This window comes from Neodiprion virginianus, chromosome 4 (genome assembly GCF_021901495.1).
Source record: "Neodiprion virginianus isolate iyNeoVirg1 chromosome 4, iyNeoVirg1.1, whole genome shotgun sequence".
Taxonomy (NCBI): Eukaryota; Metazoa; Arthropoda; class Insecta; order Hymenoptera; family Diprionidae; genus Neodiprion; species Neodiprion virginianus.
The window spans coordinates 24248475-24268561 of NC_060880.1; the positions used below are offsets into that span (position 1 = coordinate 24248475).

The 20087-nt window shown below is 36.6% G+C and overlaps 2 protein-coding genes across 4 annotated transcripts; both read left to right on the plus strand.

Annotated features, from left to right (window-relative positions):
* The first annotated feature begins 487 nt into the window (after window positions 1–487).
* Window positions 488–3097, plus strand: LOC124303680 (apolipoprotein D-like). Its single transcript, XM_046761188.1, has 4 exons — window positions 488–744; window positions 981–1111; window positions 1686–1856; window positions 2068–3097. Exons 1-4 carry the CDS (start codon window positions 721–723, stop codon window positions 2198–2200), a joined length of 459 nt encoding a protein of 152 aa, XP_046617144.1. The 5' UTR covers window positions 488–720; the 3' UTR covers window positions 2201–3097.
* A 4971-nt stretch (window positions 3098–8068) lies between these two features.
* On the plus strand, window positions 8069–15200 carry LOC124303679 (apolipoprotein D-like). 3 transcript variants are annotated; one of them, XM_046761187.1, is made up of 5 exons: window positions 8069–8310; window positions 12344–12461; window positions 13237–13367; window positions 14395–14574; window positions 14709–15200. In XM_046761187.1, the coding sequence occupies exons 2-5, from the start codon at window positions 12351–12353 to the stop codon at window positions 14851–14853; spliced, it is 567 nt and encodes a 188-aa protein (XP_046617143.1). In that variant the 5' UTR covers window positions 8069–8310; window positions 12344–12350; the 3' UTR covers window positions 14854–15200. The 3 variants fall into 3 exon arrangements, with proteins under 3 accessions (XP_046617143.1, XP_046617142.1, XP_046617141.1); XM_046761186.1 differs by lacking the exon at window positions 8069–8310 and adding an exon at window positions 8590–8866; XM_046761185.1 differs by lacking the exon at window positions 8069–8310 and adding an exon at window positions 11721–11878.
* The last annotated feature ends 4887 nt before the right edge of the window (window positions 15201–20087 follow it).

Here is a 20087-nt window from a genome sequence, read left to right on the forward strand (position 1 = left end):
TGACCGATTTGAAACTTACTGATAATTTTTATTGAAAAATTGACACGATTTCTTGTTGTTTGTGTTTTTGCGCGGTTCGATTGAAAATGCGTAGATACTTTGAAGACGGAAAACGTACCTCGACAGATTTTTCTATCACAGTTGTCGTCCTGGCAGTTAGTCGTCAAGCCATTTTCCAAATGCATGCCAGGCAAAGTTCTGTTACTTTTCTCGTAATGAAATATCACAGCACCTGACGCATTATCTCACACTCTGTGCGAAATATCACATATTGCAATCCTCGGACCGTCCTGATTACCCTACGTGTACCCTACGTGTTTCCCGTGTACTTGAAAAACACATTCTCAGGTTCGTGATCGTAAAAGTAGCGCAGTTTACGATTCTCGTGATGTCCTGTGTAGCGATAAGAGCGCAATTTTTTATTGTTTTTATTGTTGTTATATATTTATATGCCGCAGATGTGCTATATATAAGGTGAAGAAGAGGAGAATTTGTTCAGTCTGAAACTTGTCAGTCGAGCCAATCCCCTGCGGCTTTGCTTGTATTTTGAATTTGATTTTGAGATTTCCTGGAGATCTGCGTCTGATTTTTGCCCAAACTTTGAAAATAATTTGGAATCATTCCTGAAAATGCAGTGGTTTGCGTTACCGTTGCTTTTCGTGAGCGGCTCATTGGCTCAGCTGACAGGTTGGGGTGACTGTCTGTCCTACGGTGACCAGTATGACAGATTTTGTGCCGGCTTCGGTAAGTCAAATTTAAAAAAATTCAACACAAATGAAAATGTAATAAAATTCCGTGGGGATTTTCGGGGTGAGCATATAAATGCCGTTTCAAATAAATGTTCTTCTTAAACGGTGTCGATGGAAAACGTATTCTCACTGTAATTTCTGTCAAACAATCTTTTAACAGTCGATCGAATTTTAATAAACATACTAACGACGGAATTCACAATGAGCACTGAACTTGTTATTTTTTCTCAGTATATGGGACTTTGGTACGAGTCCTACAGAACCGTCGCTATCTTTGAAGTAGGCGCAGTATGTGTCACTGCGAATTATACGCTGAACGATAACGGCACAGTCACAATCGAGAACAGTGCAAAATCAGTTCTGTAAGTACCGTCTAAAAATACAAATATGACACGTTGGCAGATATTTTTTGAAGTACGAAAACTCGGAAAAAAAAGATGCAACCATTCTTCGAAATCACAATTTGAATATCGCTTATACCAGTAGCATATAACCGTAACCTCAAAGCGAGGGTGAATCTGGTTTAAGTGTTTGCCTATGCGAGATTCTCATTGATTTTACAAACTTTATCGACTACTCGAGCACAATAGCAAAGATTGTCATTTCCCACGGTTTGAAACGATTTCGTCACTCTGAAAGGAAGGGAAACTGTGAAGTACGATTCGCTCACTTCGTACGCACTTTGACCTTTGAGCCTTGATGATTTTTCGATTCAATCGTGCAACGTTCATCACCGACCATAGGGCATAAGTTTATCACCACGAACAGACGTAAAATCTGATTTCAAACCAGATTCTTGTAATTGGTTTTCACGCGGCTCTCTTCGGCAGCTCTGCTTTCTTCATCCCAATTTTCGATCTCTGTATTGCCACTCTTTTCTACTTTCGCGAAAAATACTCAAAACGACAATGATGTAATGAAAATGTTTCTTTACAGCCTGGGAAGTTCTTCAATCACAGGTCTAGCCACGGTCGTGGGTGATTCGGATAATGGCATACTGTCCGTCAAATTTTCGTCACTACCGTTCGTCGCGTCATACCAAGTCCTCGGCACCGACTACACAAATTGGGCCTCTGTGTTCAGTTGTACGAAGTTTGGACTTTTCAAGTAAGCACTGATCTTTCATCATTGCATAGTTATTTTTCATATACCTTCGTATGAATGGTCAAATTTTATTCCTATGAAACTGCACGTTAATTTCGATTAAATATGGAGGTGAATATATAGTCAAAACTAACGTGAAGTAAGCCGAAACAAAATGATGCTTGCATATAACATCATTTATAATGAGCCGTTTTTGATTCCTTTTTCTTCCCAGCCTCCAATTCTATTGGGTCTTGACTCGGGATCAAAGCCCCTTAACAGCAATATTGGATGAAGCTTTTACAGCTTATACGACCAACGGTTTGAAGACGAAGTATTTGGCTCAAACGAATCAAACGGGTTGTTAGAATTAGTAATCACGATGATTATCGCAAAACAACTTCATCAAAATACTATTTACTATGTCTAATCCAGAGTGTAACTGTTACTCTTGAGGTGTGTTACTTTTCTTAATAATTAGCACAAGTGATCTTACTACACATGTAGCGATTTCGGTGGATAATATAAAATGAATAGACCGTTTTCGTCTCTTGAGCACCCGATGTAAGAATGTGTGTAGCTGAATGTTTACATGTTGGACTCTTAATGATATGCACATCCGCATATCATTTATTAGACGGCTTTGGCCGTCTTGCGTGGCTTCCCATCGGAAGCGTAAGAGTCCAACATGTAAACATTCAGCTACATACATTCTTACATCGGGTGCTCAAGAGACGAAAACGTTCTATTCACAGATACCAAGCACAAGAAAACAAATTTGAACTAAACTGGTGATGAGAGGAATTAACGACAACAGAGTCAGGGCGGCTAGGTGGTCTAGTGGAGTAAGGCTCCGGTCAAGCATCTCTAGACGTCAGGTTCGATTCCCGGCTCCGTCGTTAATTTTTCGAAATCACCGGTTTTTCGAATTTATATCTCCCGATAATATAAAATCATTGGGGTTGTTGTACATGTGGTCTTGAATTTCATTTCTACTCATACCAGCTGGTCAAAGCAGTTCGGAAACTTACTGATCAGTGAAAAGAGCTATTTATGTGTCATAATTTTGAAGATTCAAAGATTGTGAAAATTGTTAGTTAGTCGACAGACGAACGGCTAAATGGTTCGAATTTTACAAACAAGCTGTAAATAGAAACGATATCCAACGCAAGACTCCAAAATATAGGATGGCCAGTTCCATAAGACTAACTTTCACAAAGTTTCAACGTGTACGAAATTAGTAATAAATATTTCAAAAAATTAAATATGAGTACATTCGCTTATTTATTGTACACAGACTCACCAGTTGTTAGAATAGACCTTTTCGAAATAATCGAATCCTTATGTCTGGTGAAACTACGCGTCAACTTGCAAAGAAGATTTCCGAAATTACTGTTTCGCAAACATTGAGAGTAAGAAGTACCTTGTTTGGAGAGACAGCGCTAGATGTGGATCATTGACGTAGGATCCGTGAATCAGTGATGACAGCCAGGAGTGAGTAAAGCGGGATGATGATGACACATAGTTGATTAACGAACAAAAGATATGCTTCACTAACACACACGATAGGAACCGTATCGCTAGAGATCCGAACGACAACTGGGGATTTACAATACTCCAGGGAAGATAGGAAATGCACATACACAATACACAGACATGATTTCGAAACAGTGGATAATTGTACATAAGATACAGAGCTGATTTGTTTTGAGTCGCGACACGGGCAGGTAAACATCGCACGCGAGTGTGAGTACGCATGTGAGGGTGAGTTCAGATAGTGAGTGAAATGAGAACGTGATCGGTGCGAAATACTTTCGTTCAAACTTACGCGTCGCTACTTTGCCGAAACATGCCCGATTTATTTAATCGTGTATTGCAGCTCAATTTTTCATTACTTTTATTCAAAAAAACTGCATAATAATTTGTAATTCAAAATTCAGTGCAAACATTCGAGTTCTCTGATTTATGAGTTATCATCTTCGCTTCCAAAGATGTAATCACGAAAGAATAACGTGTGCGTCAAATTGTGAAAACTGAATGTTTTAGAATTAAAAAATCTGGGTTCTTTGAACTAATATTCGAGTCTTACTTTTCATCCCCTATTGTGATGCAGGAAAAGTGTTGGTTCCGGTGCGAAATAACGATTTCCAATTTCGATAAATCCTGTAGTCTACACACCATTAGTATTCAAAAAACAAGTTTTCAGAAAAATTTCGGTTTGTCTGTCCCGATGAACTCCCACGATGATTCCGGAACCGGTTTGATGCTAAAATCTGCAATTCATACGAGATCACATTTAAATTATAGGCATTCAAAATTGCTATGTGCCGGTTTTTTTTCTGACCGCATGATTCTTCCAAAAGAATGCATAAAACTCGAAGGGCTCCGACACAGATCATGCAATGTTCATAAAAAATGTTCCACAAACTGCTGTAAATCACATGAAATAATGCGATGGGATACAATTTCATAAAAAGTAAAGGAACCGTTACATGAAAAAAAAACGTATCAACGACAAAGATTCTGTCTTCGAAAAGTAAATGTGTTTTAAGTATTACCTCCTCAGTGTTTTCGTCGATTATAAATAACGTGCTGTCGAGATTGTGACGATCACTACGAACTTGCATCTTTCTTTCTTATGGCTTATTTTAACTATGCATACCTAATATCACCGAGAGCAGAGAACTCTTAATTGGTAATTTGTGGCGACTATAACGATATCCTTATACATACTGTGTTGGATTTTGAACACTCCCTATACGTACGTTACAAATCACTGATTCGTCGACAACTGTTTGCATGTGACGATTTTCACAGCTCAAAGTTTGTCAAGATTACTAATTTGTCTTCTATATCAATTAATCTATTGTGAAACGATAAACATAAACTACGTCATTTCGATTTTAATTAGCGAAATACTAATTTTAGTAATGTTTCTTTTGAAAACTTATCAGTGATTTTGAACGTTCAACGAAGATGTGTTGTCAAATAATTTGCGCTGGAATAGCACACTATTCATTCAAACGCGACTGAGTGACTCGGTAGCCATAAAAAGATCGACTGAGGATCTAGCCTTCCAATCTGTTTTACCCACTGAACAATTTACGAATTTAGTCCGCAAAGGAATAAGTCCCTGCCCAGCCGACTACGGAAAAGGAAATTGATCTACAAACGTGGTCAGTGTCTACGAATGGAAAATCGTTAACTCGCCGTACCAACCGAGGCGAAAAGATTTCAAAGCTGTGCCGATAACACAAGTAAAGATTCACATCAACAAATGAGCAGTGGATGAATTGGATAAGAATCTAGGGCTTGCAGAAAACGGATAAAATAAAGTGTGTATCATCTTGGTATATATTCTGTCTATATCGAAAAATTCATTATGGACATTTTGTTGACTTTGACTACCGTAAAATTTCATTTTTAACTAATAAGGAGCTCAAACGTTTAATCTTTACCGTATAGAGGATGTTATTGCGATCAATTCAATAACTTTACTTATTGCCATCGTGCCAAAAGCAATTTATATACTTTATGTATGCCTATGACTAAATATTGTATTCATATATTCGTTTATTATTTAACTTTTTTGATCGAGCCTGATCAGGATCGAAACCTCAGGTTCATACAAGGCTAAGCAATGCAAAATGTAGCTTTCGTTGCCCATTCTCCTCGAGAACAATTTGATCGATTTTGGATCTGATGTTTTTGAATAGTTTAGTTTTTTCTTCGAACCAGGTTGGGTAGATCAATTTCTCTTTTCTCTCTTAATGCTGGCTGGTCAAAATTGAAGCTCGATGTTTCGGTCAACTACCCGCCATTCTTTACACCGCCAAAAACATTTTTAATTATGAGAAAATATTTGGGATCAAGATCAAAGGGATACACTGTCCAAAGATATTATCCCCGCAATTGAAGTAAATCGGTCGAGCTTCTCGCGCGATGTAGTGTTCACCACAAACCGTGTCACCAGAACGCATCGATGACGTTAGCTGGAATAACAACTTTTTGTGTTTGTAAATTGCCATGCGGAGATTTGTAAATATACCTGATATAATCCAATTTAGCAATTAAGAAAAATCAATTTAAATGAACAGTTATTGAAATGGAAATTCTCAAAATTTAATAGTTTGTATTAGGCAAATAGAGAACATTTTTAAGCACGTCCAAAAATACTTCAAAATTTCAGGCGCTGGATAACGACTTAAATAGTTAAGATGACTAATATTTTGTTTTACCTGGGATTGTAATTCCGAAATCTTCAACTATGGATTAGTTTACAGCTGTCTTCCATTTCATGCTCAAACTTTTTTCTTATTCAATTATGATCTTTTTGTTGATGAAATACTTAAAGATACAGTAAAAGTACAATCTGGTTAAAAAATATTCACCCACAAGCAGTCAAGTTCCTTATTTTATAAAAAATAAAAACAATCATGGGTTGAAAATAGTAAAATAACGCTTTGACCGTGCGAAATGGAAAAATTCGACTTCAGCGGTTTTCATATAATTTTTCCCTGCGCGGCTGCGGAGAGACCTGATTCAATAAAATTAGTCGAACGTTGAGCTTTGCCTATTGAGATAATAATTCAATCGTGTACTCCCATTAAAGTTATTGTAATATGTAAGAGATGTTGCATTATGTACCGTTCAAATTCGATTTACACATCTTTATAGGAAATATGACGAGCTTTTTTACAATTAATCAACTGAACAGAACGTTTTTCTTTTGCCAGCAAAGATGTTCCAAAACTGTTATGTTTTTATATATATTTTTTTTTTTTCTTTAAAGTGAGTCGTTTTCTCAAGAAATGATAAATGGATTTTGAAACGCGAATATTAAATAACCCCTACCGTCAATTCTCGCTCTTCTCTCTACGCCATATAAATTTACTAGAATGTACGGTGATGTGGTATTTCGCATATCACGTAACATATATTAGTGCAGTAACATCTTAATCAAACACACTCTATAACTTCTACCATAAAATGCAAATACGCCATGTGAATTTACCTTCTTAAAACATTACACAAACGTGCAAATTTGCGCTTTTTTTTTGACAGCTGTATCCTGCTGTTTCATAGTACATAAATTTGAGAACAACAGTCACACGGTTGGACGAAGCGTTTCATCCGGGATTAACCGCGATTTTACACAGATATATCCATGAAGGTGGTTCAGCGTAATACCCGTATTTAAAATCTTGCAGAATTATGAATATAGCCGGTATTGTTTGACCTTTTAAAACGCCGCTATTATCTCACGTTTACTTTTACACACGTTTTCGTATCGTCACCTTGGCAGGAGATGTTCGTTCTCACTTTAGAAAATATCTATGATCTTATCGTTCAAGGCAATCATCTTCTTTTCATTTCCTTCTTTCGTTTCCTCTGAACACCGCGTTATCTGGGTTGAAGAATCCAAAGGTCAACAAAGCGTTTCAGTACAACTTGTAGGCAAAAACATGAGAAGTTTGAATTTCTTCGTTGCGTTTTTGATAGTTTAAATCCTGCGATAAATTCATCCTTTGATGAATTTATAACCGGTGTCAGTTTGAATTAAAATAAAATGTACCGACAAATACTATTTCTTAATTAATTTTCCAAAACCCTCAGTTTCGCTCACCCAGCCGCTGTTTAACACAAATGAAACAGACCGCAATAAAAAGTTATTTCTAATCCATTTAATCAGATGTCACATTCGTGCTATTGTTTGCTAATCGTGATCTACTCTAGAAACAAATAATGAACTTCAACCTTTCGCTAAAGGTATGCGTAGAGAAACATCACGAGCCGCATGAAATTGTCCACAATTTTCCTAAGGCAATCTATTCATACTATTCTTGCTAATTTTCCTATCGAGAACAAAACGAATTAACTTAATATTAAGATAGTATAAATTCAATCGTTAAAGTTCGCTTACTATTGCGAAAATCAAAATCTCAAATTCTAGATCAGCTTGTCTGAAAGTCATCGAAAGTTGTTTAAGGTCGCTTGTATTTCACATTAAAACTGTGATCGTGGTGTTCGTCCTTTGATTTTGCAATTCGAAATAATTATTTGAACGATCATATAGCTCGATATTTATTCCGATGCATGTTCAATCTCTAGCCATCTAACTCCCGAATTAATCTCGATACTCCTATACTAAAAACTTCTTACAAAAAAAAAACATGAATGTTTCTTACATTTTTACAGATACGGTATAAAGTTTGCAAAAAAAAAAAATTCCTACAATAACTGAAACGGCAGATCTACACCACGATCCAACACCGGAAATTAGTATCTGTCCATGACTCATCCCCGAGGTCCAAAACGCAGAGCGGCAGGACGTTTGTCAAGCATACCAATGACGTGCAGTCACCGTAAGAAGTGATCGAAGAACCGAAGGAAACGTAAAAGGAAAAAAAAATAAGGAGAGACAAAGAGAATGTCAAACCCGTCCAAAACGCGTGTTACAAGCAATTCCGCAGACGGGGTAAGTGGCGAAACGCGATGCGGAAAACTGTCAACGACCGAGTAAAAATTTGAAAACTAACAAGGAGAACGTGACGTAATTCGAGAGCCGGGTTACACACAGTGGGATAACAGAACCGCGGACGTGATCTGAAAAAGTGGCAAAAATTTGGTTACCTCGTTCGTTTTTTTCTTTTTTCATTTTTTTTCTCTTTCTTCCTCTCCTTGCACACTTTATCACAACCCCGCGTTCCGAGAGAGACGGAATGGCTACTGTACGCCGGGTGTCATTGGTCGAACGTGGATTTGTGTCGAGAAGGGTTCCTTGAACCGCGGCGTCCCGTTACTGACCCACTATCGGACCCAGTGCGCCGAGAAAGACGCGTCTCCGACACAACAAATAAGTGTCGACCGCGTTACTGGTCACATGCTCGGCCCGCGGTCACTGTCAGACGACCCACGGCTCGCGGAGGAAGTCCATCTCTTGGCCATTCTCGCTCTACCCCAGCGTCCGGTGCCATTTACCTGTTCACGCCTAAGCGTATATCATTAGTCATTAGAGATACGAGTCTGGAACGGTGAGTTTAACGCATATTCAAACACACATTTCACCATCTCGTTAATTGAATACGTTGACGAGAGATCGTCCTTTGGGAATACCCGTCTTTCCGGTTATATCGTACGTACAGTTGTTTTTTTTTTTTTTTTTTTTTTTTTTTCTTCTACGACGTGTTCTGATTTTTTTCGAGCGATAAGAACATTTTTTTTTTAAATCCAATCTGCACTCCGTATTTGGGCTCAATCGCCAAATTTCTACCAGATTTTTAGGATCGAATTGTGTATAGTTTACGGAATGTCTGTTTTTTTACACAAAAAAATGAATATAAACAACGCACTGTTTTCGCCTTCGCATTTATGGGAGTGATTGAGTAAAAATATTGAAGTACCTACGTTTTTTTTTTGTAGTTTCTACAGATGTACCTTGAAATGAATTTCATACTACACAGAAGAGATGAAACTTTTTGACACAAAAAAAAAAAAAAAATCGGGTCATATTTTTATTTCCGAGGGCAGAGGGTGTTGAAAATCTTAAGAAAATAATCGTTCAATTCGGCAAAGCGATAAGATTTGTCAACCGCGTGTTTCTTATTATTGGTAATGCCTGAAAATTGAAAGACTTTCATACCTTATAATTTACACTGTAACGTATCCGAATCTCAGCCATATCGAATTTTTTACTACGAACAAAAAGCTGGCTAGATAGCCAAGAAGCAACATATTACAGTAATATTTTTATATTTATTTTTATATTTTATTTCTGGTGCAAAAAAATTCTATAGAGATGTAGAAGCATCTGTACATAGAACCAGAAGTACATCTAGTATAGAAAATGAACAATATGAAAATACAAAAAAAATTATTACTTATTGTCTACTCGTATACTACTTAACAAAGTGATAGGAACCAAAATTACACATAAAAGTACATAGTTATTAAAGTCAGGACTAGTAATTTGAGGAAATAACCCAACATTTCAGTTTCTTCCTCAAGGTTTTTTGCTTACACTCTAATGACTTTAGGCAGTTAGGTAATAGATTATAATACTTGATTGCGACATAGTATGCATTTTTAGTGCTAATTGTCTTATGAATCTTAGGTAGAGTTAGGAGATTAGATCTCGTTTTCATCTGTAATTGACTATTAAATAGTAGATTTTTGCATTCATTATAATCATACATTATTGCACTAACAATAAAGGATTCGTTAATATTAAGGGGAGCAGAGACATCTTTGCACGACACTAGGAAATTTATTAATCTTTTTTGTATATTAAGTAACGGTTTTACAGCATTGTTGTACGCACCTCCCCACGCTATTAATCCATAATTAATTATACTCTCAAATAATCCATGATATATAGTTTTTAATATTACAGGCTTTAGACTTTTGCTTAGTTTAAAGAACAGAAAAGAGAAATACCTTATTTTTTTAGTTTGTTCATTTACATGTATATTCCATTTCATATTTGAATCAAAGAAGATCCCCAGGTATTTACAATTTTCAACTCTACTGAGCTCTCTGCCGTTTATGTATAGATGATAGTTTTTGGGTACACTGTCACTATAGCTTCCAAAGGTGATATAAGTTGTCTTATCAATGTTCAAGGAAAGTTGATTAACTTTTAACCAAATGTCCAGTTTATTCAACCAATTATTTAGAGTTACGTTCAGTTCAGTCCAATTTCTACCTGAACATAATACTGCAGTGTCATCCGCGTATGCTACAAGAGCATTTGGAGGTAAAACATCAAAAATATCATTTATGTACATGATAAACAACAGGGGACCCAGTATCGTACCTTGAGGGACACCAACTTTCACCATCTTAGTTTCACTTGTGCAGTTATTAATCTTAACACATTGTTCTCTATTAGTTAAATAATTCGTTAATAATTGATGAGGAATACCTATTATTCCACGTCTCCATAGTTTATCTAATAGTATCTTGTGGTTAACAGTGTCAAATGCCTTTGCAAGATCTAGGAAAACAAGTACAGTTGGCAGGTTAATCCTGGCCAACAATTATTTCTGTGTATATTCGGAGACTTTTACGCAAAACAACTCGAGTTATTTCTTACTCGTATATGCGTCATGCATTCTTCCGTAGTTATTCTTTTTCACTCTTTTAGTCTTCAAATTGGTTTAAATATTCTTTTCCGGGAAAAAAGATTACTTCTATATCTTTCTCGCTAATAAGCGGAATATGTTTGAATCGCATTCAATGAATTGGGATTCAAATATGCATAGAAATTTAGAAACTTGTAGAATTGCTAAGGAACATTATTCAATTGAGAGTGAAAACGGAGCGATGTATCCAATGAAACCAAAATGCTTAATCTCAGTCACTCGCTTCACAATTAACCGTAAGTTATTCCAGAAGTCCAAGGTGAAAAAAATTTGATTTCTTATAGTTACAAGAAAATTCTAATAAAACGGGTGTAATCGTTATAATAATGGTTTGAATATTGTTGGAATTACAAAAAAATGTACTTTTTAGTGTAATTATTATTGCAGAATTTCAAAAATGACCTCATTAAGGACCAGTCTAATAATTACATTAAAAAGTTGCATGCAGCAAATTTTCTTGTACGTCGAACAATATTTAAACGGTTATTGTGCAAACGATGAGAATTTTAGTCGAATTTTCTCGCAAGCGTAACGAATGAAATCTTTATCATTGCCAGTGCACGTAACTGAAACTGTATTGCCAAATCCGAAGTTCTGAATGTAACGCATTCTATCATTGCATTTACGATAGAAGCCCACATGAGCATGAGTAAAGTTGCGAAATTTTTTCACAGAGCTATCGCCGGGAAATGATATCGACGATGTTGTATTTATCTAGCAAAAATACATTTGTAAACATACATTATGTTGCTCTACCTTGAACACTTAACATCCTTATGTAATCACTTTTTCACTCAACAAGTATATATACTAGTTGAAAAAGCATCGCGAGTCAGTCCAACGTTTGCCTTGTCCGACGTCACATCGAACCTTTAACTCAGGATTCGCGTCTACTTCAGAAAAGTGAGTCTTCAACGGGTTTTTACGCTTTTATACCATAATTGGAGGTTTAAATTAGGCTTAGATTTTTGCGTCACGTGGATAGATTGTATCGGTATTTATTATTGAGCCGAATGGTAATCCACCAGTAAATGGAAAAACCTTGGTACAGTAACTGGAGAGCTTATTCGTAAATAAAACTTCTGGCCAAGGCTGGAAGTTCAGAAAACATGAGCTAAGGACCATTTTTAAAACACTAATCTTCTGGTCGATATACCCGTATCAATGCCCCCAGACTTTGATTGCGTAAGACTTTCGCTCATCTACCATTTGACCCGAGGAGAAAAATTTCTGTCCATCTTTCGTGTAGAAAGGAAATGTGATCAATAACCGTCAGCCTTTGAACCTTGCCAGACGTTTCAGAATGCTTGAAACTCTCGATAGAAGTCCGTTAATGAGCGACGTTCAAGAATGTGATTTGATTTCCAGATAAAAAATGCTGTGGATTACCCTGGTCTTATTCTTTGTCGGTGGTTCCTTGGCGCAGGTTCCATTTCTTGGTGTCTGTCCAGCCGTTGAGACTGTACCGGAATTCGATGCTGCGAGGGTAAGATGTTCTGAAAATTTCAAGTACCGACTTGTGATTGCCACTGTAGTTTGATGGTGCGAGTTTAAGGCGAGCAAATCTGTAAATACATGCGTTATTATACACTCCACACGGTGCGGCACTTGGCTTTTAGAAAGTTGTACTGAATTCACAACCAAGCATCGCATTACCGAATGACCGCATATTGTATGTTTACTGTTAAATTCCGTATCGATACAGCGTTCCAACCGCCTGACGTGTAAGTTCCGCTTGCGGAATGTAATGCGAAATTTTCCCAAGAACTTGACGGAGGCTGAGAGGTAAATCCTGGGCATCGTTATAATATTTATGACGCTGTGCGTTTCTTTGATTATGAACGGCGTACTTACAATGTGCAATTTGGCGTGGAAGTGCATGCCTTGAATAATTGTTCACTGCCTTAGGGGGTTCAGGTTTCTAGATGAAATGACGATGTACTGTTGAACTTGAAATGTTTAATCGCTGTAAGGGAATCAGGTAATGAAAAACAGGCATAATACGCAACGGTGAAGGCATCAGCGTAATTCTATGAATATATAATAGTTCTACTCTTCCAATCCACTAACGAATTTGTGGCCATTATAATCCCAGGGGCCACTGTTGGTTCTGCATTCAAAGGAACCCTAGGTTCTTTCTAGCATGAACCAAACGAACCTCGAATATATTTCATTGAAAATAATATTTGATGAACTCGCAATGACGATGCGAACAATAAACAGTGCGTTGGTAGGATAAATAAACTTCTTTCCTGTTTCAGTACATGGGAAAATGGTACGAAGCCGAAAAGTACTTCGCCCTGTTTCAATTCGGTGGTAAGTGCGTAACAGCGAACTACGCACTCAGTGAAAATGGATCCGTCAAGATCCGAAATAGTCAGATATCATCCATGTGAGTATCATGCTCGTGTAAATATACCAACCTATGTGGGAGAAAGTGTTTTTAGATTGTTAACGTATGAAGTTTTCTACATTATGCATGTTTGAGAAAACACTCATCATTAACCTTTTGCGTTGTTTCAAGTGATAGGTTTCTAAAAACGCTCGTGCGTTCTTATAGTTTGATTATACTGCTGACAAATTTCAAATTTCTATCAGATTTTTCATCATTTTATTTGAAAACACGCTGCATCTTTGTTTTAGAATGAATAAAAATTCAAAGCATTACTGCACTTTACACGTAAGGCGTAATTCTTACTTTGATAATTACAACTTCTCTATTTAATTCTACGATTTGGAATATTAATTATAAGTTGGTGTTTTAGCAAATCGTGTTGATAAAACATCCAGTAATTCTTGCAGCAAATAAAGGCATGCATCTCAGTATTCAATCCCTCCGTTACGTGGCAGTATTTAAAGTTTATTTTTGCAATAACACTTATTTTGTGGAATGCAACAAAAATTACATATTTCTACTTCATCATGAAATTTCCATTTATTACCAATGTTGCCCTTGATTTCCAATGATTTCCGATCGTTGTAGGCGACTTTCAGCAATTTCCAGATTGGATAAGATCACAGGAATTCTCACAACCATTCCCTGGAAACCACCTAGAATGCTGGGAAATCATTGGAAATCAAGGAAAATTCCTTGGTACACTAGAAATTAACGAAGACAAATGATAAGATATAAATCAGCGGAATGATAATGAATTGAAACCGATTGGCGTTTACCATTAAAACTTACAACGATTTCCATGATTTCCAACACTTGCTTCACAGTTTCTTCGTCGCTGTCAACTTCATGACTTCAACTGATTGGCGTTGATTTCCAATAACTTCAGTCATGTCGATTGATTTCACTTTATTTTAAAAAATATTTCAGTTACTCGAATTCCTTTGATTTACAATTTAATTTCCAAGTATTAAATCTATGGCATCTTCGAGTAAATGACCCGAATCGACTTATTCTTATCCAGAACCGGAGTTGCCTCCAGTCTCGACGGTATAGGCCGACTCATCGGCAGGTCAGATGACGCAAAATTGACAATCACATTTCCATCACTTCCGGTTGGAATAGACGCGCCATATTGGATCCTCGACACCGACTACGACAATTGGGCTGTCGTATGGAGTTGCACGAATTTCGGTGTCTTCAGGTAATTATCGCTCGATAAATTCCCTTTAATCAACTTAAATTATTTGAACGAATGTCTTCAATTTGCAAAGAAAATCATTTTTTCAATCCTTGATAGAACATGCTCTGTGCTAATCTCGGTTTTGTTTCCTGCAGCGTCCGCTATTCTTGGATTTTAACGAGGGAGCGAAACCCGTCAGTCGCGGTTTTGGAAGAGGCGTATCGAGCGATCGACAGGAACAAGATAAGCAGAGCGTATTTCCTCAGAACGGATCAAAAGAATTGTCCAGCGATGTATTAGTCGCGATAGATCGTAATCATGCATTCCCGCGGACATCATCACTCGTCATTTGCGTAGATTAAAGTGTGATAAGTCTCATTTTCGATATAGAACGAAGCGACAAATTTATTTATTAACTGCCACCCTGTTTTGGTGTGAGAAATTAATCCATAAAGTTTATAAATAATGTAAATTGATCTCAAGTGACCAAAATATTCGCATTTCGTATCACTTCCGATAGGAATTTCTTCGATCGTAATCATCTGTACAATATATAATACATACGTTCATATAAAACGACAATTTACCGCGGTGTATTTATTATTAGAATGATAATCAAATAAATGTAAACACCTTATGGGTTCTTACTGTAGATTTTCACCTCACTAACGAATCGAACAAACTGCCTCAGAGTTCACTAAAAATTATCAGAAATTAGTACTCGGCTGAGGAAATTTCCTAATAAAAAATAAGAACTTGAAATATTTCGTCCAGATAACCGTGTTCAAACTTTATGCGACGCGGACGGTTCATAAACTTATCGAATTGAATTTTACCGTCTTTTACCGGTTCTGACAACCTGTTTCAACTTACCATCGCAACGTGTGAGATTATCAGATTTTATCAATCGTTGTACATCGGTTTTGTACTGAAAATTTACTTCATAAGAAATAACTCCATATTAGGCTGACTCATTTTATAATTATTGTAAGATGGTTTTTCGTCGTCCGCCTGAAAACTCGGTGCAAAATTTAGCAAAAAAAAGAAAACGTTCTTGCGAGGAAAGAAGTTGATATCAAAATGGTTTTATTACCTTTATCTTAACGGCAATAATCCAAGTTTTGAAGGATTTCTCAACGAACTCACAATAAGAATTTTAAGCATATCAATTAAAGAAGAAACTGAACATCCTGGTTACGTTTTGTACTTTGGAAGATATTTTATTTAATGAATTTGAAAACAAAGTTTTATCGTAGTATGTAATATTACGAAGACGACTATGTAATATTATAGAAGTGAATATCTTAAAAATTTATATGCTTGAATTGCATTTATCACGCCGTTCTGTTAAGTTAGTTTGAAAATTACATCGAACTGCATGCAAATACTGAAATTGATTTGTGCAGCACAGCCACCGAGGATTGGCCGTGGTGTTGAAAGTGAATCACCGATGAGGTTGTACATTGCTTAATGTAAATTACGATAATAAGCCAAAACAGCAGACAGAAGAACTTGTAAGGAGTGCCATGTTGAGATTGACAGGTCGTAAAGCAGCCGTCCGCATGACGATGTGCCGTGTGAAATTGACATTGATGTATTAGACGTTGTTTCTGTACTATTTTCGTGTGTTGTTCCACATGAAGTGGTGTTAGTTTCAGAACTGTTCGAAGGGTAGTCGTACTGACATTCCGCCGCGATGCTTGCTGAAAGAATTGTTTTAGATTAGTTAAAGATTTTTTTTTTATAGTACATTTTACGTAATACATATTGGGTTATTTGAGAATTGGTGTTAATGGAAATAATAACGAATATACACAACGAAATATTTAATGTTACGCTGAAAGTCATTAATTATATTCAATTGCGTGACGAAAAACCGAAGAAATCCGCTTACAGATAGGAAATTCGCACAACGACGCTTGCGTGAATAAATCGCGAAATTTAGCTGCGATAGAGAAGTTTCGCGTGAGAAAAATGCCTACTTGTCACATGTGTATAAAGTAGAGTATTTGAAGACAATTCTGTTGTATTTTTTCATTTCCGTTAGAAACGGAATTATAATTGCAATGCCGTTTAAAAGTGATTGAATTTCACAGTTTTTGATGCGTTGTACAGAATTACTGTGGCATAGGTGACGTCACACAGTACATTTTTCGAACCTTGTGCATCATGGCTTCAACTTATTGTTTCGAATCAAAGGTAAGATAATTAGTGGCTAAAATATTTTTTCCGAAACTGCAAGAGTATGAAATAGCAAATTGAAATGAAAGGTTTGCATAGTCCTGGAATCGCAAGAGTTTTGCAAATCAAAGATTGCCTGAAAGCTAGGTCGAAAGAATGTGCTCGCTGTATGAGTTTTTTGAATGAAATATTCCTTACCAAACATCAAGAAGATTACGAGGAGCGTAATTGAGTATGAGCTGAATCTGATTGTGAGTTTCATCGTGTTAGGTTGTCAGCGAAATCACTCCAGTAGTTCTCCTTAAGTGTCACCCAGCCGAGGTGTTGTTCGACGTGAATTGCGATATGAACTGACAAACGCTTCGTCGATTTAGCAAGTTTCGTTTCATCCGGTGTTTTATCGGCGTGTGGTTTTCCTCCTCTGTTATCAAAATTTTTTTTGTTACATAATTGAAATCTAAGGAACACTATACATAGCAGACTTTTAAAAATATTCTGATGTGGTCTTACATGGAATACGATTTGCCGACAGTTTAACGCTACTGCAATGGTGCCCTTGCAACACTGTCTGGTTCTGACAAATCTCCTAAAGACTCATACTTTGGCTGAAGATTTATAAACACCCACAGTTCTGGATTATTTTTCTTTACAGTTTGCCAGGTCCGGCCAGGCTTGGGGATATTGACAGTTTCACGTATTATCAACCAAGTGCAAAACGATGACAACATACCGTTTTCATTGTACAAAGTAAGAGAAAAATGAGAAAATCCCGTACAAGAAATATGTACGCCAAAATTATACAGCAGAACGTGTATCATTTATACTTACCCGAATATATCAAGTTTTATAGGTGACAGTAGCATCTCTCAGACACTCAATTTATTTTAAGTTTGTTATAAAATTAACTTTGAGCTGCGAATATTTCGGACAAATTTCGAACTACTTCACTTTTAGTTCCAACCGTTTCAAGAATGTGCCCGTGAAGAATTTTTTTTTTTTTTCTCAGCTAAGCACTCTCAACATTGTGTATTGAAAAAGTGATTCAAGTTTTGATACCCGAAATATTCTAAAGCGCTCTTCTCTTTGCTAATAGCACGTTGAAGATATGTCGAAGGTTGAAACTATTTCATGAGTTTTTCCTAAAATTTGGAAGCAGTAATTGGGTCTTAATTGGAAAAAATGACGCAAGTTTTGGATCAAATATAAAAATAAATAATGAAAATGAATCTATCATTAGGTTCGTTGCAAATTAACTGGAACAAAAAATAAGAATCTTGTGGATTTATCTTAATTTTTGATAAGCTCTCAATATTGTGTTGTAGTAATACAACCTTTTGGGAAGGAGACGAAAACTAGATAAAAAAAAAAAAAATTGTTTTACCTTCTGCGCAATATTGATGTAGGTATGAAACCATATTTTTCTTTTTAATTTGCGAAGTTTTAAATGTTCCGGATTGCATAAATAACATTATTGAAAAATCAACGGTTGTTTTTCAATGATTAATTATCAAGGGAATAATCCGATGGCTTTCAAAACATTAAATCCCGTTACTAACGCATGGGTTAATTAGACAATGGCATCCTCCGGGCAGTGGGGAATTAAGAAGGATTCGCACCCGGGGTCGACGAATTAAATCCCTCTCACCTTCTCCCGAAATCCCATTCGTATTTACAGCCAATTGTAGGAAAAAGGAAAATCAAATTACAGTGTATTTGAGTCACACGTACTTGCTTTGAAAACTATTAAATGTCGCAGGAATATGTATATTAATTATATCACAACGACGAAATAAAAATATTATTCCTCTACGAAATTATTAATAAATTCAGTAAGTCGATAACAGAGAATTTATATGCAATAGAGGGTGAGGTCAGAGTATTACGGAATTCGACCATTTATTGACCAAGCACATCGAGTAATTTCATAACATATGATATATAGGTAGGTTAGTGAGAAGAAAAAGTGTCACGTTCCGGAGATTTATCTCGAACAGAACTCAACGAATAAATATTTGCCCATAGATGTGGGGATACGCCATACGTTTGAAAAAAATAGTTAATCGGGTTCCTAACTGCTTTCGCGATATTTCAACTGCCAGCGACGAATATGACAGTGGCGCCACGTACGCGACTCGGCCAGAAATGTAAAGGAAGGCAGCCTTGCATCGCTTATCGTTAGTGCTCGCTGATCCGCGGCCAGCGCAGCGGGAGCACGTAGTTGTACGATCGTACTGTTTTAATTAAATAAACTATTGCCTTAATTATATAAAGTATTGCCTACTTAACAACCTTCAATGAGTTCTATTTATTCGATAAATTATTCTTACACATTGTAAGTTTTTTTTTTGTTTCACCAGTTCAATATTACGAGTTTCAAAATTTGGAGAAATTCAAGCAATTGAAAAAAAGTGATTTCATGAATTTATTTAAGGAATGTAAAATTCAATTTTCAGCCCCCTCAATGACAAGCCTTAGCTTCCTGTCACCCGGGGCGGATTTTTTTGGGTTTCTCTAACTTACGAATCTTCACTTACGATTCTGAAGAAGATGCGTGACTTTTTAATCTTTTTTCAAGTACGGGGCAAAGAAAGGGGGTTGACGTAACGTAACCCCAGTCCCACCCCCCCCCCCCCCCCCCGACACTGGAAACGTGAAAAATCTCGATTTTGATGTATTCACTGACGTCAGTTTTTGGTTACCAATCGTCACTAACGATTTATCAACGAAACGAAACCGAATTGAAAGAAAATCTTGTTCTTCAAATTTCGAAACAGTTTTTGAAATTTTATTCAGCTATGGAGATTTTTTTATTTCGTTTTCTCTTTGTTTACGAATCCTTAACCCACGATTCTAAATAAATTGCATGATTCTTCAATCACTCTCCGAGTACGCGCGGGTCTGGCATAACGAAACGCCAGTAAAAATTGGTAACCAAAAATATAACGTTAGTAAATATTCTAAAACCAAGATTTTTAAGATTTCTGCGGGTGGGGGGGCGGGCTAGCTAGCGTAACGTAACGCATATATATATATATAACATATACCGGGTTATTTCCTTGATGCGCCCCATAGGGATGCCTAATTATAGGCAATTCAGGGTACACATACACTAAGCAGAGCTTTCAGGTGGCTTTCAGTTTGTTGGTCGGCCGGTCTGATGTCGCCCCGGCGCGGCGAAACTCGAAACTCTGCTCAGAGTGTACGTGTATCCTGAATCGCCCATAATTAACAAAACGGTATAATTTCTTTTCAAATCCCTGATTTTGCACAAAAGTTTCATCGATTTTAAAAATGTCCATCTTCGTGTTAAGAATATTTTCTCACTTCATAAGGTCGTTACACTTTTAAAAAAT